We start from the raw sequence: 23,300 nt of genomic DNA, 5'->3' as shown, positions 1-23,300 counted from the left end.
GTATGATTTATTACAACAAAAACATTCTTGCCAACTAAATGCACAATGTTCTGCATTTAATTATTTTGCATTTACCTATACACCCAAGCAATCTGATCTCACCCAGTTGTAAGACAGATCATGAAAGATTTAAACTGTGAAAAAACAGAGTTATACTTGATAATCTTTTCAGAGTCATATGGCCCATCACCCCTATTGCTTCCACATATTTAAAGTCAGAAACATCTCTCCTTTTCCTCGGCAGCCTGTTAGAAAAATAGCTTGATTAGGTGGTTTTGTTTATTTTTAGTTTTTCTAGGTAGGCTTACTGAGGGAAAGCCAAGTCAAAAGATCAGTTTTACATTTCTTTCTGAGTACAGCAAGGTCTCTTACCCCTTGCAAGAGTTCCATAGTGTAAGCCCTACTCCTCTGAATGTTCTGACTTCAAAGGCTCACAAGTCTCTCTCTCTACTGCTTAATAATTTTATTGTTCCAACAGAACAGAAGTCATGGGAGGTCACAGTTGTGGAGGGAAGGGCATGCTCACTGGTAGCTAGGTCCAGGCCCATGAAGGGGACACTGACCTTGAACTATACTCTATTCAATGGGAGCCAGTTGAAAAAGCAGAACACCAAAGTGACGAGCTCATGGTAATGTGCACTGCTAAGCAAATGAACTTTTGTGTTTTATATTAGTTGAACTTTTTCAGGCTGTTTGGCTTCATTATAAAGGTACAAGTTAAAATAATCGAGTGTGGAAGTCACAAACATATCATAGAAATGAAGGGCTGGAAGGAAACATGAGAAGTTCTCAAATTCAGCTCCCTTCGCAGAGGCAGATCCAAATAAATCTAGACCATTCCCGACAGCGATTTCTCCAACTTCTTTTTAAAAACCACCAATGATGGGGTTTCCACAACCTCCCTTGGAAGCCTATTCCAGAGTTTAACTACTTTTAGAAAAGTTTTCCTAATATCTAATCTAAATCTCCTTTGCTGCAGATTAAGGCCATTACTTTTTGTCCTACCCCCAGTGGACAGAGAGAACAATTGACCACAGTTGTTTTTATAACATCCCTTAACATATTTGAAGAGTGTTATCAGGTCCCCCATTTAGTCTTTTCTCAAGACCAACCATGGCCAGTTTTGTTTGTTTAAACATTTCCTTATAGGTCAGGGTTTCTAAACTCTTTAGCATTGTTGCTCTTCTCTGGAGTCTCCCCAATTTGTTCACATCTTTCCTAAAGTGTGGTGCCCAGTATTCAACAATACTCCAGCTGAGGCCTCATGAGTGCCAAGCAGAACAGAACAATTACTTCCCATGCCTTACATACAACACTCTTCTTAATATGCCCCAGAATATTAGACTTTTTCGCAACTGCATCACACTGTTGATGCACATTCAGTTTATGATCCACCATTACCCCGAGAACCTTTTCAGCAGTACTAGCACCAAGCCAGTTATTCCCCATTTTGTAGGTGTGCATTTGATTTCTTCTTCCTAAATGAAGCACTTCACACTTGGCTTTCTTGAATTTCATCTTGTTGTTTTGGACCAATTCTCCAATTTGTCAAGGTTGTTTTGAATTCTAATCCTTTCCTCCAAATTGCTTGCAACCCCTCCCAGCCTGGTGTCATCTGCAAACTTATAAGTGTACTCTCCACTCCATTTTCCAAGTCATTAATAAAAAGATTCCTGTGGACCCCACTGGATATTCTCCCCCAGTTTGACAGCAAACCATTGATAACTACTCTGAGGAAGGTCTTTCAGCCAGTTATGCACCTACCTGATAGTAATTTCATTTAGATCGTATTTCCCTAAATTTGTTTATGAGTATATCATAGGGTAATGTGTCAAAAGCCTTACTAAAATCAAGATCATGTCTAATGCTTCCTCCCTATCCACTAAGCCAGTAATCCTGCCAAAAAAGGAAATTAGGTTGGTTTGGCATGATTTGTTCTTGACAAATCCATGCTAGCTATTCCTTATAATCCTATTATCCAATAGGTGCTTACAAAGTGATTTTTTAATAATTTGTTCCAATATCTTTCCAGGTATCAAAGTCAGCCTGACCAGTCCAATTGCCAGGTCCTCTTTGTTTCCCCTTTTAAAGAGAGGTGCTATGTTTTCCCTTCTCTAGTCCTCTGGGATCTCACCCTTCCTTCATGAATTCTCAATGATAATTGCTATTGGTTCAGAGATTGCTTCAGCTAGTTCCTTCAGTCTCGCTGGATAAATATAATCAAATTGCCTAGGCTTGATGAAATTCAACTTAGGGAAAGAACAAGTTTAAAAATATTTACCTATTTTGGCTTGTGTTCCTTCCTCCTGATCAATTGTGCTGAGTGTCTGGTCATCATTAACTTTAGTGAAGACTGAAGCAAAATAGGCATTAAACTCCTCGGTCTCCTTGATGTTGTCCATTATTAGCATTCCTTCCCCTCTAAGTAGAGGACCTATTTTTTCCTTTGCTTTCTTTTTGGTTCCAATGTAATTTATAGAACCTCTTCTTATTACTTAGGTATCACTCATTTTGTGCCTTGGGCTTTCTGATTTTGTCCCTATATGCTTATGCTATTCTTTTGTGCTCCTCCTTAGCCAATTATCCATGTTTCCTCTTTTTCTAGAATTCCTTTTTTATTTTCAGGTCATTGAAGAGCTACTGAAAAAGCCATATTGGCTTCTTACTATTATTATCTTTCCATTGCATCGGAATGGTTTGCAGATGTGCCTTTAATAGCTCTCTGAGAAACTGCCAGCTCTCTGGAACTCTTATTCCTTAGACTATTTTCCCCATGGGATCTTACCTACCAGTTATTTGAGTTTGTTAAAAGTCTGCTTTTTGAAGTCCACAGCTCTCACTCCTTTCTTTCATGAAATGGTAAACTTCATAATTCAAAAGGATCGCTTTCACCCACATTGCCTTCCACCTTCAGATTTGCAACCAATTCCTCCCTGCTGGTCAAAATTAAGACTAAAATGGATGCCCCCACTTACTTCCTTCACTTGTTGAAACAAAAAATTGTCCCTAATACATTCCACTTATCCCCACTACACTTCAAGAATATATTGGAAATTTTGTGTTTTGCTGTATTACTTTTCCAACAGATGTCTGGGCAAAATTCCCCATTACTATCAGGTCTTGTATTTTGGATATTTCTGTTATTTGTGATAGAAATGCCTAAATCCACCTCCTCTTCCTGATTTGGTGCCCTACAATGACATCACCCCAATTTTCCCTCTATATATCTTTACCCAGATATTTTCAACTAGGCTTTGAATCAAAACTATGAGGAAGCAAGAAGACAACGTTGTTTATATTTAGCTTAAAGGAGATGTAGAGCTCGGTGTCTTTCATGCACTACCTGCACTTCAGCCTGTTTTAAGAAATCTCTCAGGGTATGTCTGTACCGCAGTTAAAAACCCACAGCTGGCCCGTACCACCTGACTCAGGCTTGCAGGGATTGGGCCAAGGGGCTGTTTAGTTGCAGGGTAGATGTTCAGGCTCAGGCTGGAGCAACGGCTCTAGAATCCTATGGGGTGGGAGTCCCACAGCTCAGGCTGCAGCCCAAGCCCAAATGTATACACCACAATTAAACAGCCCATTGGCCCGAGCCCCAGTCAGCTGCAGGTATCTAACTGCGGTGTAGACATACCCTTGATGGCCTCCTATTGGCAACACGATAATAAAGGGAATAATCATGTGCATTGTGAGACTCCAGAGGTGATGGCTTTGGAAGTGGAAGAACAACTGTCCATGATGACCTTCTGATTTCAGGACAATAAAAATCTGAGCCATTTCAGTGTATTTCCATTTTCCCCTGAAGTCTCTTGGAGACTAGACAGGTGTACTAGGTGATCAATAGTATCAAGTGTCACAAGAAGTTTAGCAAAATGAGTAGGAATCTATTTCTCTCGTCTATGATGAAAGACCTACTCCTGTCCAGAGCAATAAGCTCTTTTCCTGTATCATGCACTGACCAAAAGCCAGAATGAAAAGGATCTAGAACACTGGCTGCTGAAAGGTAGAATTGGAGACTTCTCTGCTAGCTTCACAATTAGCATGCTTTAAAAAGAGAGGTAACCAATGGTCAATGGTTTGCAGAGTTGTGAGTATCAATCAATGGTTTCTTCAATGCTGGTTGATTAATGCATATTTTAGTGTCGCTGACAGATTCCTCTCTTCAAAGGAGCTGTGGAGTATCTGTCCATAGGAGTCCCATGTGTTCCCCATTCTACTTTATCATACAGAAAGGGTAGAGTCAGGTTGTAAATCATGCCAGAAGCAGGTAATCTTTCTGACGAGGCCAGATTTTAACAGCAAGTGATGCTACGTTCTGGCATTGAGTAGAGACTGTCTGGATTTACTAAACAATTACAGTTCTGTAAAGTTCTGCAGGGTGTAACTTTGCTGCCTCTATGGCGGGGAGGGATAGCTCAGTGGTTTGAGCATTGGCCTGCTAAACCCAGGGTTGGGAGTTCAATCCTTGAGGGCGCCATTTAGGGAACTGGGGTAAAAATCTGTCTGGGGATTGGTCCTGCTTTGAGCAGGGGGTTGGACTAGATGACCTTCTGAGGTCCTTTCCAACCCTAATCTTCTATGATTCAATCTTCTATGAATAAGAGTAAAACCTCTTTGCCTCTCTCACAGTACACCTCTACCCCGATATAACACAACCCAATATAACACAAATTCGGATATAACGCAGTAAAGCAGTGCTCCGGGGGGGCATTGCACACTCCGGTGCATCAAAGCAAGTTCGATATAAGGCGGTTTCACCTATAACGTGGTAAGATTTTTTTGGTTCCCGAGGACAGCGTTATATCAAGGTAGAGGTGTATAACAGTAGCAGAGGTTAGTAGATCAAACATATTATACTGAGAAATGTGTTATGAATACACATTTCCAGATTTTGGCAGAATATCAAAAAGCATTTCTGATAACAGATTATTGTAGTGTTACTTACGGTCAGATTGGAAAGAATTCAAACTACATTCATAGCCCAAGTTCTACCCACCATCAATAGATTATGCATGTCTTCATATTATGTTTGTCCCTCTCCTTTCTTTCATATCTGATCACCAATGAAACAGTTAAATTATAATGATACTTTAAATACCATCATTAGACATCAGTGTGAACTGAAGCAGAGCACATTTCTCAGAGCCACTCTTTGCATCTTGTTTTTACACTTATCTTCACAACTAAAGTTTTTGTTTATTTTAAATGGAAGCTTACATTCTAGGAAGGTACTGGCTTGCTGAACAACTGCAGATCAGCCCTAATCTGATTTGTTAATATCACTAGGGTCAAAGAACTTTAAACTGTATACATAAAAAAGCAAACTACGGTATTTTCTTTCTATTTTCATACCTGCTGAGAAATCACAGTCCTGCAAATAACAGGATCAGCAAGAAGTTTCTCACAATTTGCTTGTGACTCAGATTTTAAAGACCTGGTTTTTTTTCTTGTTTGAGATTTAGCCTTTAAAATAAACAAAAAACCCACATTAGCAAAGTTTATTTTAGGGGGGAAAATGACAGTTAAAAATTATCACTATATGATCCGATTGAACATCATATATATGTAACAGGTTTGGATTTTTTCATTTTAAAATATTGACCAAAAATAGAAAAAATATGAAATTAAGAATGCTAATAATGGCTAAAACAAACACTTGAAAGTGAATCTAATGTACATACATTCTCCAACTACATTTTGCACATATGAGGTTGGGTCTAGCCTGGTCATGGATATAAAAGAAAAAATAGTTGTAAGGTATTTAACACTGATTAAATCATAGGAAAATATATCCTTATAGTTATACGGGTCACAAGTTACAAATGCATAGAATAGAACTTCTTAACGCTAGCGTTACATGCAATGATTATCTATATCAGGAGTGGCCAAAATTACTGATCCTCCGAGCCACATGCGATAACCCTCAGAAGTTTGAGAGACAGGCGTGCCTGCCAGGGTTCAGGGCTTCAGCCCAGCAGAGCTCCTGCTCTGAGGCAGGGCTAGGGAATTCTGCCCTGGGGAAGGCATCTGCCAGGGCTTCAGCCCCAAGCCCTGGCAGGTGCCTCCAGCGGGGCTGAAGCCCTGAGACCCTTCCTTCCCCTTGGGCAGAAGCCCTGAGCTCTCCCCCCACCCCAGACTGGTAGGCGGAGAATGGGGCAGGGGGACACGGAGGGCTCAGTGAGCTGCACTTTAACTGAGAGCCGCGGTTTGACCACCCTGACCTACATCCTACAAGTTTGTATGAGATAGGAACAAGTTTCAAATTTCTTTTCTGAAAGGAACTTGCCCATACACCCAGTATCAACTGATGTGCTAGATTTCTTACCTGTCCTAATACTAAATCGATATATATTAAGATCTATATATAAACAAGACCCAAAATGTGTATTGTGAAATCCAACTAAAACTCACATACAAGTAGTAAGAATATATACAGACACACAATTTGTTGCAGATGTTTGTTTTGTTTGTTTCTGAACACTATACTGTTAGTGTCACACTTTTCAGAAAATTAAAAAAAAAAAATATTAAGAAAACCCCAAACGAGCAGATGTTCCATTTTTGTTCCTATCTACCTTAACAGTTGTTCCAGAAGTACAATGAACTATTTTGCAATGATATTCTTACTACATCCAGAAGTGTAACAGAGTATATGAAACTTACTGTTAATAGGTGTGAATTTGTTTATCTTTGCTTGAAATTTTGTCTGTTCACTACAAAATGTTAGTATGTCTATGTCAGTGGTTCTGAAACTGGGTCGCGACCCCATTTTAATGGGGTTGCCAGGGCTGGCGTTAGACTTGCTGGAGCCCCATCTCCTGGGGCTGAAGCCCGAGTGCCACCGTGTGGGGCTGAAGCCAAAGCCTGAGGGCTTTAGTCTTGGGCAGTGGGTCTCAGGTTACAGCCTCCTACCCCTCCCCCCCCCACGGCTGAAGCCCTTTGGCTATGTTCCACACACACTCACACTCAGGGCAGCGGGGCTTTAACGGGCTCAGGCTTCAGTCCCCCCTCCTGGGGTCATATAGTAATTTTTGTTGTAAAAAAGGGGTTGTGGTGCAATGAAGTTTGAGAACCCCTGGTGTAGGTCATTTGGCTAGCAGCAAGTGTAGATATTTAGAATCACTTAAATATCTGATATATCCTCTATATTGGGAGAGTACATACTGAATTTGTAAGGGGATGGACTCTGATTTAGGGTTTTCCCCCCCTATTCTAACTTCAGTGATCCTTATTGTAGTTCTTTTTCTACTTATATTTCAGTTCAAATGTTGCTCTGTTACAAAATATAGTTAATCTTTCTCTCAAATACTGTAAATCATATCTGAAGTATCACCCTGATCAGTACCTTATTCATATTACTTAATTCCTTATGCTTTTTCATTACAGCACTGATAATGTCACAAACAATCTGTATTTTCCTTTCTGCAAAGCCACACTGGAGAAACTGCTGTTTTGTTAAAACTGGTTTGTATTGAAACTGATCTCGAAGTAGCTGCAAGAGAGTAAAAAACTTTATTAGTTTCCCAAACCTCTGTATATTCTCTGTTATGTAGAAACTATATTTTTGTTCTTATTTTTGCACAATTGCCCCTTTGCCCCCTTAGCTTTGCCAGTGAATCTTTTCACACGTTGGTCTTTGTATATTCTAGGCTGCCCCCATAACTGTAACTCCCATCATATGCCAATCTGCCAGGCACACTTAAATCAAATCACTCCTTTAAAAAACAAAAGCAAATAAAAATACCAAACTTAATACGTGTCTAAATAACTAAGCAAGTTTGGAAAAAAGTTTTGGAGAGTTCCAGAAATATGAATGCACAGTAAAAACAGTTTTGTTTGTTTCAGCTCTAGAGAGAATCATAAAATCATAGAAGTGAAGGTCTGGAAGAGACCTCGATTTGTCACCAAATCCAGCCCCCTGCACTGAGGCAGAACCAAGTAAACCTAGACCATCCATGACAGGTGTTTGTCCAGTCTGTTTAAAAAAAATCTCCAATGATGGGGATTCCACAACCTCCCATACAAACCTATTATAGTGCTTAAATACCCTTATAGTTAGAAAACATACAGAATCATAGATACAAAGTGTAGTGTCATGTAGTGAAGTGCATTGCTATAATAAAAAGCAGAATTTCACAAAAACTTTTGTCAATTTTTTAAAGGTGTATTTATGTGAACCTCTTTGAATTAAATATAAAGCTCTGCAAAAGTCAAATATTTTGATTCTTAATCTATTGATATCAGTATGATGTTATTTCAACAATAACTGGCACTTACAGGAATATGAGAATTGAAACCATATTTTTACTTAATGTTAAAATAGGCAGCACATCTCTATCCAACTAAAAACCTACATTTGAGTGAGTATTTCCGCCTCACAACAAAAGACTACCAACCCTCCACTCCCCCCAAAAAAGCAAAAAACAAAAAAACCCCACACCTTTGTAAAGTGTCTTAACTAAGATGGCACCACACACCTACTTTTAACCCAGGCATACAACATATTTATAAAGGTAATTTAAGGATAATTACATTCGCTGTACCAGTGAAAAAACCTATACTGCAGTCTGTATATAACAAGCAGAAGTCCCTGTAAGTTTTCATATTTATGTTTAAAATGTGATGTTTTAAACCATCCAAGTTTTAAGTTTACATAACTATCTATAAATAAACTTTCAAAGAAATAACTTGACAAATTAGTCTATTCAATTCCATGAAAAAATCTTGTAAAAACAGCTGATAATTTGATTCAAACTGAATTAAATTATCAGCAAGATCTAAAGGTTAGAAATCTTGGCTATTCATTAAAGCAATACATTATGAACACAAACCTGATGGGAAGATTTTTGTGTACAATCTTTAGATTAAATTGAAACACACATGAACCAACCAGCTAGCAACAAATTACATCAAAATATTTATTACCTAACCATACAAGACAAGGTTTAAATTAATAACTGTTCAGATTTTATTTCAATTTTAAAAGAATAAAAATGTAAAAAGATGATACATGTACAGGCTTAACACCCTAGCTCCCAGGGTACATCTGCACTGAAGCTGAAAGCATATTTTCAGCACAGGTAGACAGACGTGCTAGCTCTGCTCAAGCAGGCATCCTAAAAATAGCAGTGTGGCTGCAGAATGGGCAGCAGCTTGGTTTAGCCATCCAAGTACTGCTACTTTTAGTGTGCTAATCTGCTGTCTACCTGCACAAGGAAGTATGGTCCCAGCTGCAGTGTAGAGACACCCACAGTTAGTAACATCAGAAGTATTAAGCAATCAGAAAAGACCCGGTCAGGCACCTATAAAAAAGCTCCTTTTCATCCCTTCATAATGCAAGGAGTATATCCTCAACACACTCCAAAAGCCAGAGGAAAGGCCATAGGATTATCCAAAATCAAGCTATTTTGGACCAAGGTGAGGGAGCAAGTTCCAGAGCCCTGGAGCTCACACAAAATGTCTCGCCCACAATCCCCCACCCCCTTTTTATAAATTGGAATCCCACTTGTGCACCACAGCTGACTGCAGCAGTGGCAGTATGCCACTGGGAAAAAAGGGATCCCCCAAGATATGCAGATTGCAGGCCATTTAGGACTTTAGAGATCATAGCCAACACCTTAAACTAACTGGAGACCAGACAGACAGCAATGAACTGGTGTCACATGCTCCTAATAAGATGTTCTGCTAAATACTGAGCCACTATTGTGTTCTGCACCAGCTTCAGCCTACAAACTGTTTTAAGGTGTAGCACCAAGTACAGTCAAAAGTCTAATCTTACAGTAACAGATGTGGGTAACAGTGGAAAGGTCTGTATTCAAAAGGAAAATTCATAACCTCTTAGTCAGAACTAGATTGTAAAAAGTTGACTGGTTTAGTGCTATAGAATCACCTCACTGCAACTATGAGGAGGGAGGGTGTCCAAAATCTTCCTTTGTTGCAAAACTAGGTAACTCATGGCAGACACTCTTTCAAGCAAGAAAACCAATATAAAAAATTTATTAAAGTTAATGTTTAAAATGAAATATACACACGTTAAGAGGGAAGGTACTGTACATCTGGGGTCAGGCTTGGGCTATGGGGGGGTTACAGGTATCAGTTGCAAGGATGAAGAGATACATACATATCGCATAACCGGCATAGACCTAGATTGGGGTGCAAGGGTTTTTAAAGTGTCAGTGGATAAGTGGGCTCGGGTACACCACCCATGGAATGAATAAGGAGTCCAAGCCAGTATCGGTGTAGCGGATAAGTACATGGGTCAGGTGCGTCCCTTTGTTTGTCAGGGAAGGAAGTGGGTTATTTCCCTGGTCGGCAGTCTCAGTTACTCAGTGTGGTATTGGCGGTGTCCTGTGATGTGTTCCATATAAATGTCTCTGGACCACCTGATGGTGTCGGACACCATGAGCTGTCTCATGAGCCAGACATAGCATCGACCAACTCCACACTCTCTCAGAACCAGCTCGTTGTGGGGATCCCACGAGCCCAGGGCTCCCACGATCAGGGCGTGTATCTGGACCTCGTAGCCCTGGGCTCTCAGGGTCTTGGCCAGTGGGGTGTATATTACATCCACCCTCTCCTCCAACTGCTTCCTGAAGCCCAACATCATCTTCTCATTCTTTTCTATGCTGAGCTTTAGCCAGCTCACTTTCATTTAATTAGCATGTAAGACTGAAATGTGTTTTTATATATAAAATAGCAAGTCCTAAATATTCCTTATGTTATTGTAATCTATGATGCAGTTTTTCCTACATAACGTATTCTCTAATCCATACTTCCATCCGGTCACAGAGTTTGGCAGTATTCCCTCTACTCAATACTCACCATGAGAACTGAGATAAAACAATTTTAAGTAGCAAATTGTATTTTCTCCAATTAATATAAACTAGATCAATAGTAAAATAATCAGGATACAATGCAAGTAATACTTAGATTTTTTAAGTCTAATGTACCTTTAATATTAGAATTGTATAGAATTTCTAATAGTCTTGATGAGATTATAGTACAAGTATTAAAAAGATCAAATTTGCATGTACCAGTGTGAAAGGCACATCATAGGAACAACTCAAGAACTGAGAGCCATGGTTTGACCACCCCGACCTACATCCTACAAGTGTGAAAGGCACATCATAGGAACAACTCAGGAACAGATGTTTGCAAAATGAACACTTAGAATTGGTTTTAATTTCCTCAGTGGCAATAAAGCACACTCTCAGTCAGCTTTAGGCTGCATTGTACAATGAATGTTTCAGGTAAGCTTACATATCTACAGTCTGTTGATTTAAGATGTAATTTAATAGAAAAGTATGTCACAGTATTTGCTAATAACTTGACATTGGCTAGGCTTCTGGTATGTTGATACCACAGCTTTTCATTCTGACCACTTATGTCTCATTGTTTCTTGTATTCTATCAAACTTCCTGTACTTTTGTTGTCTCTTGTCTTACATTTTGGTGTAAGCTCTTTGGGGCAGGGACTGTCTTTTTGTTCTCTGTCTGTACAGCATCCAGCACAATGAGGTCCTAGTCCATGACTGGAGGTCTTAGCAACTACAATAATACAAACAATAATAGTATCAACTAAAGAGTAAAGTTGAGCCAATATTAACCTTCACTGTTTTCATTAAAAGCAGCAAACCTTATAGACTAACAGATGTATTGGAGCATGAGCTTTCGTGGATGCATCCGACGAAGTGGGTATTCACCCACGAAAGCTCATGCTCCAATACATTTGTTAGTCTATAAGGTGCCACAGGACTCTTCGCGGCTTTTACAGATCCAGACTAACACAGCTACCCCTCTGATAATGAAAACAAGTAAGTTATAAATCAAAATTTGGACCTGCCACATACTGGTCATGGCTCCTCTGAAATCTTGACTCTAGACACCAAGCAGAAGACACTTTGAATATGCTTTACAAATCAATCCAGCTAAATCTACTCACAGACTCAGAGACTTTAAGGTCAGAAGGGACCATTATGATCTTCTAGTCTTACCTCCTGCACAACGCAGGACACAATCTCACCCACCCTCTCCTGTAACAAACCCCTGACCTATGTCTGAACTACTGAAGTCCTCAACATGTGGTTTAAAGACTTCAAGGTGCAGAGAATCCTCCAGCAAGTGACCCAGGCCCCAAACCTCTTGTGCAGGAGTTACCAAATGATTGTGTCACCAATATTTCCATTTCCAACATTATTCTATTACCCAGCAGAGACGCATATTAAATGTTTGGCAGGGTAATCAGATACATAAAACTCAATGAACATAAAGTTAGATACCTTATAGATAGCTTCAATAAAACGCAAATCGCTTTTAGCCGTGAGCTCTACATCAGATTCCACCAAAAGTTCTGCTATGTAAGTTGAGAAGGACGTGAAGGAATAACTGATGATGGGTAAAAACGCAGCTGGATCACCCTTTACAAAACTGCTGGGGGGGAAAAAAGGAGAAGTATTTTGCACAGTAAATGGAAGTAAATAATCAGTGATCAGTATAAACCAGTGGTGTCAAACATACAGCCTGTAAGGTATATCTGTATGGCACACAAGACGTATCGAAATTGTGTAGAAGCACAGCTTCCTTCTCCCCTTCCGCCACACCCTTTTTAAGTAAGTTGCTAGCCATCTTGGCTTCAGAAATAAAAACATAGTTCACATTCAGAAGGTCACCTGATTTAGTGAAATCTGCCTGAGTCTGAAGACAGCCTGAAATTGACTCACACTCCTCTCTCCCTATGACTCACACTGGAGTGTCAACTCTAAAATGATACTTCACTGTCAACATTCAAGTATTTTACTATTGATCATTTTAGCAGATGGAATGCAGAAACAGGTGGAAGTAAAGCACACTGGGTCTGAAACTGGATGTTGCTGAACAGAAGGAAATGCAGAGACAACTCAGGGCTCACAAAGACAAAAGGAGGATGGGAAAGAAAAGAAACAAAAGGCAGAAATAACAGTGGCCCAAATGGGAGCAGATCTTGTCACTGAGCAGTAAATGTGACAATAATGCACCAAACAAAATAGCCAAATGTTTAGTTACAACATAATGTCCATATCAACGTCTTGATCTCTCTACAAACTTCCTAAGGACATCAGCAGACATTCCACTATGCACTGTGGGGAGTATATAATACTAAATATATAGCCCAGCCCCTGAGTAATTGAATATGAAGTTTAAAGCACTCTTGTATATGAGACATAACCATGGTATAAACAAAATGTTAATAGAGGGTGAGATTTTTACTCACTCTGCAAAAAGACAATTTCTGAAAAGAACAGATCTAAAAAAACCCTCAGTGTTATAAAATGGAAATTCAAGGCACATACGATGCAATTTATTTCATAAGCCATATTAATTCCTCATAGAAAAAGACACTCATATACAGTGTTCAGTAGAGTGTAAATTACCATTTTTACCTGAGCTTGAATACTGGCACTTTTACCCAATTTATTTGCTTTTGCAGCACCTATTCCCATTTTCCACCAAACCAATCAAAATATGCAAAACACACACACACACACACACACACAGAATTGGTGTTGTGCTTGTTGGGACAAAGTACAGATCTTAAATTAAACAAAAGTCTGAACTACGTTCCATGATTTTACTGCCACACTCTATACAGCTAACACAATTAACAGTGAAAACCTCCTGTGCAAACAGATTTTGGGTAGAAATCTAGACCTACCTTTTAAATACTGGAAAAGAAAAGAAAGACGGTATTCAGCAACTGAAATATAGTCCTTTACCCTTACCTAAACTCATTCTTTGTATCTGGGATTAGTATTGTAATAAGTGTTTTATAGTGTCTCTGAATGTTTATTTTTATTTTTGTTTTGTGTCTTTATGTCATTCCAGTTCTTTGTTGCTAATCCAAGGAAGCCAGATTTCCACCGAGTGGGAAAACACTTTGCCCTGATTCTCACTGATGTGTATCTTTTGCTGTTACCTCTTAGCAGGATTACACTTCAGATAATGGTAAACTTTTCAAGCTCTGCTTAACAGCCGTATTTAAAACTGCATTTCGTTATTCAGTTTTTTATATTTTTTGCAGCTTCAGCAGACCACAAAGACTAGAGGCAGATGCATAGACATCTTATAGTCTCTCTCTCTCTCTCTCTCTCTCTCTCGTTTGAGTCCTTTTGTGGATAAGCAGGATGCCAAAGGCAATGAATTAATGAAGCCCTATTATCTGCACTAACTGGAATACCCTCCTTCCTAAAATTAAAGAAAGTTACTACTGCAGTGACAAAGATAAAAGTAGAATGCAATAACTGAATATCATAGTGAGACTAACATGAATTGCCTTCAGTTTCATGAAATAATTACTTTAATCAAGAACTCTACTACTTGCAATACCCAAAACGCTGTTATGTGGGTAACAAAGTGTTCAAAAAGCACTATTCCTTCATCAATACTTTAAAGGCCAGGCTTACTGAAGTCATATGCACTCAGCCTGAATACTGATGGAATTTAAGACTTTTCAGAAGGGATTATGGCCACAAAGAGGCATAAACACATGCAAATACTGACCTATTTATTAAAACAAGCCTAAATTCTCTTTTACTTTCCATTTTCTTATTTAGTCCATTCACCAAACTTGAGGTCTAATAATTCAAAGAACCTATCTAGCTACAATACCTTTGTTACAATTTTCAGGCTTCTATTAAAAAATGGTTAATTACACCTCTACCCCGATATAACGTCGTCCTCGGGAGCCAAAAAAAAAATCTTACTGCGTTATATTGAACTTGCTTTGATCTGCTGGAGCGCACAGCCCTGCCCCACTCCCGGAACACTGATATAACGCGTTATATCCGAATTCGTATTATATTGGGTCACGTTATATCGGGGTAGAGGTGTACCTTAGATAAACTGTGTCTTTTGAAGATTTTGTTGCCCACACAGACTCTATTCTTGGTGCGCATAAACAGCATACATATGGGATTGGATTCTTTAGGCCACACCTATGCCCTAGAAGTGTGCCTTCATCCATTCAAGGGCATAAAAGGCAGTTAGCTCAACTATCCCTCAGACTCCTTTACCAATACACAAACCTAGAGGAGCATGAATTCTGTAATAACCAGAAAGGAAGGTAGGTCATGGAATCCAGGTGGACAATGCATCTCAAAGAACCTGTCTTGAAGGTACAGTAATCTTTCTTCAAGTGATTATCCACACAGATTCCACTCTTGGTGGTACCTGCACACGAGGTACCAAGGGGCCAATGATGGAGCAAGGGCAGTCCACGTGTTTTGTCGGTACTGCAGATACACGTTTAATACTCAGTACCGAGGCACCAGATGGACTTCTGTCAGCCCTCTGGACCACCCTTTAACTGTTGAGCCAAAGATGAGCAGGTATCTGACTTGCTCGTGTCTGACTTGGGAGGCACTTATGCCTCAGCTCATATCTGATGCTAGAATGGAGGCAGACAACCGAGGCCTCTTAGCTGACACAGTGTGCAAGTTCAGGGTGAAATACTGGCCCACTGGGGTGCTCCTGGAGAGGGACTGTTTGGAGAACTGAGGTCTCACTACATCCGTCTTTTTGGCACCATGGAGGCTGACATAGAGCATTACATGAGGAACGATTTTAAGAGCTTTCTGAATCCACTTAAAGAAGTGATATATGAAAAATTAGAGAGACAATGTGGGTGAGGTAATATCTTTTATTGAACCAGCTTCTCAGGAATATGTATGGAACATATTCCTCACCTAGGCAAACAAAGGCATCCAGAGTACCTGTTAAGTGTTGTTGAAATTTCTCTTGAGGGAGTCAAGTTTTAAACTCCAGGGATTTCACTTCTTCCATATTGCGAGAGCCCCTCTATTTTGTGCGCGCGCATGTGTGCCCACGCTGCAGTGGGTGAGACGGGCCCTAAAACCTAAATATCTGACTAAACAAATGTATTTTTGCCAACAGGAAAAAGATTTAAACTAACTAGTTAACACTAACACTGAATACAGAGAAGTAACTGGACACTGCAGGGTTTCTGTTTTGTTGCCACGGTTGGTAAGAATGAAACAAGAGATGGTTGGGATTGCTCTGCTCTTTATACCCTCTTTTTTGGGGAGTGGGAGAGGAGCACAGGCCAGGACATATAGAACACAGCTGCAAACCCAAACACACACTGCAGGTCGTAAGAATCTGATCTCATGTGCATGGGCCATATGCACACCAGGAAGATGTGGACAATAACTCAAAGAAGAACATTGACATACACCATCTTTTCTACACTAACATTGTTTTCAATCTCCCTGAGTAGCCATATAAATCTTTTTATTACCCCTCCACCTTTATCAATAGGCCTTCTGTATATTAACATCTATTAGAAGATATACATTTTCACTGACATTTACTCTCCATCATTGAAGAACTAAAACTTCAAAGGGATTAAACAACATTTTTGCTTTATTGAGCCACTTAAGTTTATGGAACTGGTTAATGTACTAAGATTATTTATAAAGCCAGTCCTCTGTTTCCAGAAAAATGTACTGCTTTTTCCTCTTGTACAAAATTCATAAACATGATTATAAATGAAAGAATTGCATTAGCTTTAAGATCAATTTAAATGAAAAACTCCAGCTGAACTTTCCTTAAGCCAAATGTGAAGTATTCACTATAAACAATTCCAGCGACATGCTGTTGCTTCCACAGCACAGTGGAAGAAGTGGATTTTTTGCAAAGGTCCAACTTTAATCAAGGCCACTACGGGAAAAATTAGTAAACAGTGGATCAAATTATATCACCAAGTATGCCAAAATCCCCCTCTCTTGCATTTGTGCATGCACCTTTGGGGATTTTTTGATAATATTTAAGTTTTGCATGTTACACTTTTCATAATAGTCATACTGTTACCCTGAGCCTCTAGAATTCTGTTGCACTTAAGTGTCTAGCTCTGCAGCAAGCATAAGGAAACTGTCTTTTTTTTTTTTTTAGCTTTTGCAATAGTGTCTCATTTATTCAACCAAGTATATAGCACATCTGCAGTCCAGTAGCTTAGGATCCACCTTCCCTTGTAACAAGCTGTTGTTTTTTCCATTTACTGACTCCTGTGGAGATACTGTGCCCAGGAGTCACACAGACACTAACATTATATTCTTGCGCACAAGTACTTTCCCAAGTGAAACTGAAAAGGAACATATATGAAATGTGCCTGTTCAGTTTCACACTGCAGGGGGTGTTGCTCGGGAAATGCTTGTGTACAGAAGCTCTAAGCTAACCAAATGCCTGTTCTGAGGCTGGCAAGACACCAAATAGTGGGAGAAGAGAAAAAGTCAGCTTTGGGAGGTAGAAATGAGAATAAAAATCAGGCCCCAAGAACTTTTTCCCTAGCTTTCTTACCCCATACAATAGCTCAGAGAACCATCATAAACATTAGTAAAAATGCTATAACTTGTGGAACCAGGGAGGAGGAGAATACCGAAAAGGGGATATCAAAGTCAAATTACATTAGTGAAGTAACTTAAAATCCATATTCGGCTCTGTATTTGGACAATATATCATATTACAGAATTCTTACACCCTCACTGCGAAGCTGGTATTTAATGGTTACAAAATTATAGCGTTTATGCCTACTGTTTACATGGTTACATGGATCTTGTCATCAGTCCTAAACTGGATATGTATTTCCAAGTCACCTGTGATGTTAAAGCATTGCTAAAGAGAGAAAAGGACTGTAGCGGGGCAGTTACCCCACTCCAGAGAGAAAAGGCTAGGCTGACTGGGGAAGCAACCACAGCTGGTCCTATAAAAGGGCTGTGAGCCAGGAGCTAAATCACTCTCTCTCTAGCTGTAGAGAGAAGGACCTGGCTGCCTGGGAGAGAAGGGGACCTGAGTAGAGTAGTGCTGGGGAAAGGCAAGAGGAGCTGGGAGTGCCAGCCTGGTAACTCCCCAGGCTGCAGGCCCTGTGCAAGGCCTACAGAGGTGTAGCCTGCGGTTAGGCAAAGGCAGCAGGTCCAAAAACCCCTTGCCAGTGATGAGTGGTTTACAGACTGCAGTCTGCCCCAGTAAGCAGGGGCTAGATGATGACCAGCAGTAGCCACTGAGGCAAGGTGGGTATAGAGGGTGGGGGTTCCCCTGGGAGGGGAGATCCAGAGCAGGGGTATTGTGGAGGGCAGAACCCCAGGGAAAGGGGCACCAGGGTCCGGGAGGAACATGGAGCCAGCAGCAGGCGAGACAGCAGCCTGCAGAGGGTGCTCTAAAGCTGGTGAAGAGCTAATTCCCAGGACAACCAGCAGGAGGCGCCACACCGGTGAATCATTGCTTCGCTACAAGGACAAATAACTTTCTCAGTAACAAATTGAGTGAAGTGTATCTTGATTTGCAACTACTTACACAAATGACTGGTGATACCAAGGAAAAATGAATGTGCAATAACTGTTGTATTAAATACTGAATATTTTCATTGTGACATTGTACATTCAACAGATTATTAAAATACTGAATCCATTCACTAGGGAGAAGAGTGCAAATGAAGCAAATCATCTCAGGCTGTACCCGTAATAACATTTTGTGTGACATCTCTCAGCACTTCAGCTGCACTTGGGGTAGTGCTACAGTAGAAAATGCACAAGCATTTTATCAGTGTCATCTGACCCTGCTCAGGTCTAGATGACAATGTGGGAAGAACTGCAGTGCTTTCTCTTAGTACTGAACTACTACTAATGAGTGTGCTAGTATACAGCGAGCAGTGACACTTCTTATCACTACCTCTCTGGACTTGCACTGAGAAGAGGGCAATGGTAAAAATACCAGTGTCTTTCTATCCTAGTGCTCTCACTGTTACCAACACTGGTGAAGCTGCACTATTGATAGATTTCCCATAAGAGATATGTAAAATAATACCTAGTTGTAAAGCATCCTGCCTCCAACACAGACCCCTATCCTAATGCTTCAGAGAAAATGAAACCCACAGAAGTGTCCCAAGTCAATTGTGCAATTGCGAACAGCTGCAAAGGGTGATATTAGTATCTAGTCATATGTCTACTGTTCAGTAAAACACCTGCAGCTGAACCAGGTAACAGACTTTAAGGCCAGAAGGGATTGTCACGCTCATCTAGTCTGACTTCCTGCACATTGTAGGCCACAGCACCTCACCCACCCACTCCTGCAAACAGGTCTGTAACCTCTAGCTGAGTTACTGAAGTTCTCAAATCTTCATTCAAAGATTTCAAGTTACACAGAATTCACCACTTACTCTAGTTCAAACAGCAAGTGACCTGTTCCTCACGCTGCAGAGAAAGGCAAAAAAACCCCATCAGTGTCTCTGCCAATCTGACCTGGGGGAAAATTCCTTCCCAAATATACCAGCCAGTATACCCTGAGCATATGGGAAAGACACACCAGCCAGACACCTGGGAAAGAATTCTCGATAGTAACTTTGAGTTCTGCCCCTTCAATGTCCCATCTCTGGCTGTTGAAGATATTTGCTAATAAAAGTCATGACTGTCTACAATGGCAAATGGCCCAATCTCAACCCCGAAACATCAGTATTCTATCAGCTTTGTCAAAAGGAATAACCTATTTCTTAGTGTGCACACACAAAATTTGACACTATATAATTAAATGATTTGGAATGTGTATTCAATCTGACGAGGTATCTACCATACCCTGCCATTAGCATACACATATCATAATTTCTATATTGACTCTGTGGTGGAATTTCTATCAACAATTACCAGAACTGTTTACATTCTTGTGATCATCATGATGTATAAGCACAAGTTCATTCAAAATATCTAATTGCCTCTTACCCTGTGTAATCCACATCTCTAGGATAGTTTAACAAGCGAAGTCCTTGATCTAGCTTGCGTAAACTTCTTTTTAAGTCTCCGGTTGCCATTATTTCACACACTATTCTTCTTTTAGATTTTGGGACAATTTTAATACAGGATATTCTCTTTCTTAAAAAGAAAAAAACAAACATGACAATTATAAACTGCAATAGGATTACCAGTGAAGTCCATGTTTTTTCCCCCCTAGACTGTCCTATTTCTGACATTCTATAACATTTCCCAATATGCTATTAAGCCAAGGTACTGCACAAATTAATGTCTGTGTGTTTCCTCATTCAAACTAAAAGCATGGAATATATAGGTCAGTCAGTAAACTAGAATTATTACTGCTAGAAAGGGAAATCAGAGTTCAAATTCCATAGATGGGTTATTGCTTCCTAAATAGCTTGCTCAGGTGGAACAAAGACCTGTGTTTTACTCAATGTCAGGTAGTCGAGTCATTATGGTCTGAAGACAGCTCTATACAACCAGCTTATGGGATCTGGAAACAAGGCTTTCTAAGCAAAGATGGGAGTATTATAAGGGGAAGTGTATAAAGCAAAAAACCTTATATAAAAGCTTATATAAATGCTGCATAGGCCCTGAAAAAGCATACAACTGTAATAAAAACACAAAAAGGTGTTGCAGACACCCATTCTGTGGCCATTAGGGGATGGAGTTTAAACTCAGTTTGGGGAAATATGTAGAAAGGCAGAGAAAAAAAACCTGGGTGAACAAAAAAAAAATCTTTTGCATGAATGTCTCAAGTCTTACTGTAACTTAGAGATATTTTTCCCTTACGGTTTAAAGAAAAATCAAACCATTTAAGTTATGAATGGGTCTTAAAAATAAAAAATAAATAAATAAATAAAAACCTCCAGTGTTTTCCATGCTCTGGACTATTCTGATGCCTTTTCACAATCTGATAAATTCAGAACAATTCAGACTGAAATCTTCAAACTTCACATGTCTGTAGTACTCAGTGAGGAATGTGCACTTTACTACCATAAATTTTGGGGAAAATAGTAAAGTTAGCTCTAAACTATCCCTACTGGGGGAAAATATCTTTCGCATTAAGACCAGTGTAGGTATTAAACAGACCATAATCAATTCTGTAGCAACTCAAGACCAAATACTTAAAAACAAAAACAAACAAACAAAAAAATCTAGAAAGTTACTGACCCATGTAACAAGCAGTTCATCCACAAAATCAATTGCTATTCATGCAGCACTTCAACCTTTCTAGCCTATTTTGAATACTAGTATATATCAATCAGGTACATACAGGAGAGTCCAACTGACACAACACACATATGCATGACAACAAAAAGACTACCCTGATTTGTAGCAAGGCTTGTATTCCATCTGAGGATAAGTCTACACTGCAGTTAAAAAACCGTAGTTGGACCATGCCAGCTATCACAGGCTTAGGCTACAGGGCTGTTTAGTCATGGTGTAAATGTTCGGGCTTGGGCAGGAGGCCAGGTTCTGGGACCCTGTGAGGTCAGACCCTTGAGACAATTGTTGATCTACCTTCATTACCCTAGTGGAGACATGAAGGGCATCTTGAGGAGAAACACATGAATGCTGCTGACAGATATTCCATAGGAATATGCCCCAGCCATGAGATTTGTTTTTTAAATAATCAGAGGTGCCCATTCCAGGAGAGGACCATACCCACTTTGGACCAATTCACTAGCCCTGACCTATTGTGTAGCAATTTACAGAATATTTTAGCAAGTTTTCCCAGATACTTGTTTTTGCAAAAGTTTCCCATTCAGGTCCAGTAACATCCTTTAGTAATCCATGCATAGAAATTCTGATAATTCCAATGACCCGACCCACACCCCCTTCTCTTTTCCCCCCCCCCCCTTCTTCTTTTGGGGGACTGTCCCAGAGGAAGAACTAGGCTTGTGACAACCTGAAAGTGTCTCAAATATCCTGGGGTAAATATCCTGTCTTTTCCTCCTGGTCCTTGGGTTCCAACACCAACAGCTGACCCTCCTCTCAGGTGGAGGAACAGAAATTTTCCTGTCTTTTTTTTCCCCTCCTATAGATCTCCTAAGATTCAAGACATTAGGTTCCAGTGAGTCTGATGGAGACAGAAGTTCCTATGGCAAGATTTAGGTTTGTGTTTTCTGGCCACCCGAGCCTTGGCCAGTTTCTCATTGCCAGTCTGACACTAACACAGAGATTTGGAACACTAGGAAAGATATGCCAGCTTCTTCCTGATTTTGAGAGGAAAGTGGGGAATCTCTCTCCTTTCTGATGGGCTCCCTTTTCTTCTTTCCTTACAGCTATGTGGGTATTCAGGAAAAGGAAGAAAAATCTGTGGGTCTCATTGGAAGAGCTACCTGAAAAAGGTGGACATTCTTCTCCTTTTTGATTTAGTTTCTCTTTCCCTGAAAGGGTCACTCCACAACACCATGGAGATGTTCAGAGTAGGTGTTTTTTCACTGGTTGTGTTGGGGGAACAGAACTTCCCTGGCCCCTGAAAGTACATCCTATGGATTGGTAACCTTCAACCAACCAGGACTTTGAAAAATTCAGTTAAGAAGGGCCCTCTTTGAAATTAGGGCTGGCCAAACCACTGGAGAAGAGGAAGCAGGAATGAGCTAAATGAATAAAGAGATAGGCCTTTTAATGCCATCCTATTGCTTTTGCTGGGTGCAAACTGTTTCTAAATCCATCCCTTCACAGCTGGGATTTGGAAAGCAGGTGGGGGAAGGGGGAACCATGAGGGATTATAGTCAGCAGCAGCAACTTGCTGATGTGAGCATGGATGGTTCTGCAACATTCCAAACTGGCACAGCTGTTTTGTGCGCCTTTCAGCAATTCTCCACCTTAGAAGACTGCTCTGAGTGCACTTGGCTCCATTGCAGCCTGATCAAAAGGGGGCTTAGGCAATATCTGGATAGTTGAGCCTCAGAAGATAGGCCTAGTTTACTCATCCCACTTTCTATGGTATCTCCATCTACACATTCCATAAAGGAAGAATGAGCGATAAAGATCTTTCCTTGTTGTTTGTTTGCCAAATTTGCACTCCCAGCAGTGCTGCAGGGGCACTAATTGCTGCAAAGCCTCAACAAGAGCAAGACTAGGAGCCCAAAAAAAAAAAAAAAAGCTTTCTTACAAACCTGGAACCAGACCACGCAGTTCTGAAAAGACCAAATGTATTGAATTAAGTACTTTTCTTGGTTTCAGTTTCTGTTCTGCATCGTCTTAAAAAGCCTGTTTACACCTGAGAAGGCAGAGCAAAACTGCTGGGTATTTCAGGGTCACTCCCACTCCCACCCTGCATGTGACAGGTCTGGCTCTGATAACTAAGCTCTAAGCAAACTGACAACTTACTTCCTACTTCCCATTTTTTGCACCATTTAAATACTGAGGGCATTAGCTTCCAATAAAACAGTTCCTTTTGCAGGGATAGGAAAAAGGATCATTCTCTGCCACACACTATATACACAGCAATAGATCCATAAACATTTGAACTTGAGATCAACACACCAAGTTGTGCATT

The 23,300-nt window shown here is 40.1% G+C and overlaps 1 protein-coding gene across 4 annotated transcripts in view; it reads right to left on the bottom strand.

The window, feature by feature from the left end:
* Window positions 1-23,300, bottom strand: part of CEP44 (centrosomal protein 44) — a 46,731-nt gene that overhangs the window by 11,279 nt on the left and 12,152 nt on the right. For 3 of the 4 annotated variants that reach the window (XM_045018174.1, XM_045018175.1, XM_045018176.1), the window contains exons 2-5: window positions 19,760-19,909; window positions 12,278-12,428; window positions 7,346-7,492; window positions 5,353-5,463 (exon numbers count right to left, since the gene is read on the bottom strand). In XM_045018174.1, the coding sequence (XP_044874109.1) occupies window positions 5,353-5,463; window positions 7,346-7,492; window positions 12,278-12,428; window positions 19,760-19,848 (498 nt within the window). In that variant the 5' untranslated portion in view covers window positions 19,849-19,909. The remainder of the gene's footprint in view (window positions 1-5,352; window positions 5,464-7,345; window positions 7,493-12,277; window positions 12,429-19,759; window positions 19,910-23,300) is intronic. The other variant, XM_045018177.1, reaches the window with a different exon arrangement.

Source organism: Mauremys mutica, chromosome 5 (assembly GCF_020497125.1).
Source record: "Mauremys mutica isolate MM-2020 ecotype Southern chromosome 5, ASM2049712v1, whole genome shotgun sequence".
Lineage (NCBI taxonomy): Eukaryota > Metazoa > Chordata > Testudines > Geoemydidae > Mauremys > Mauremys mutica.
Note: the sequence above shows the minus strand (reverse complement) of the source record. Positions and strands in the feature narration are given on the sequence as shown.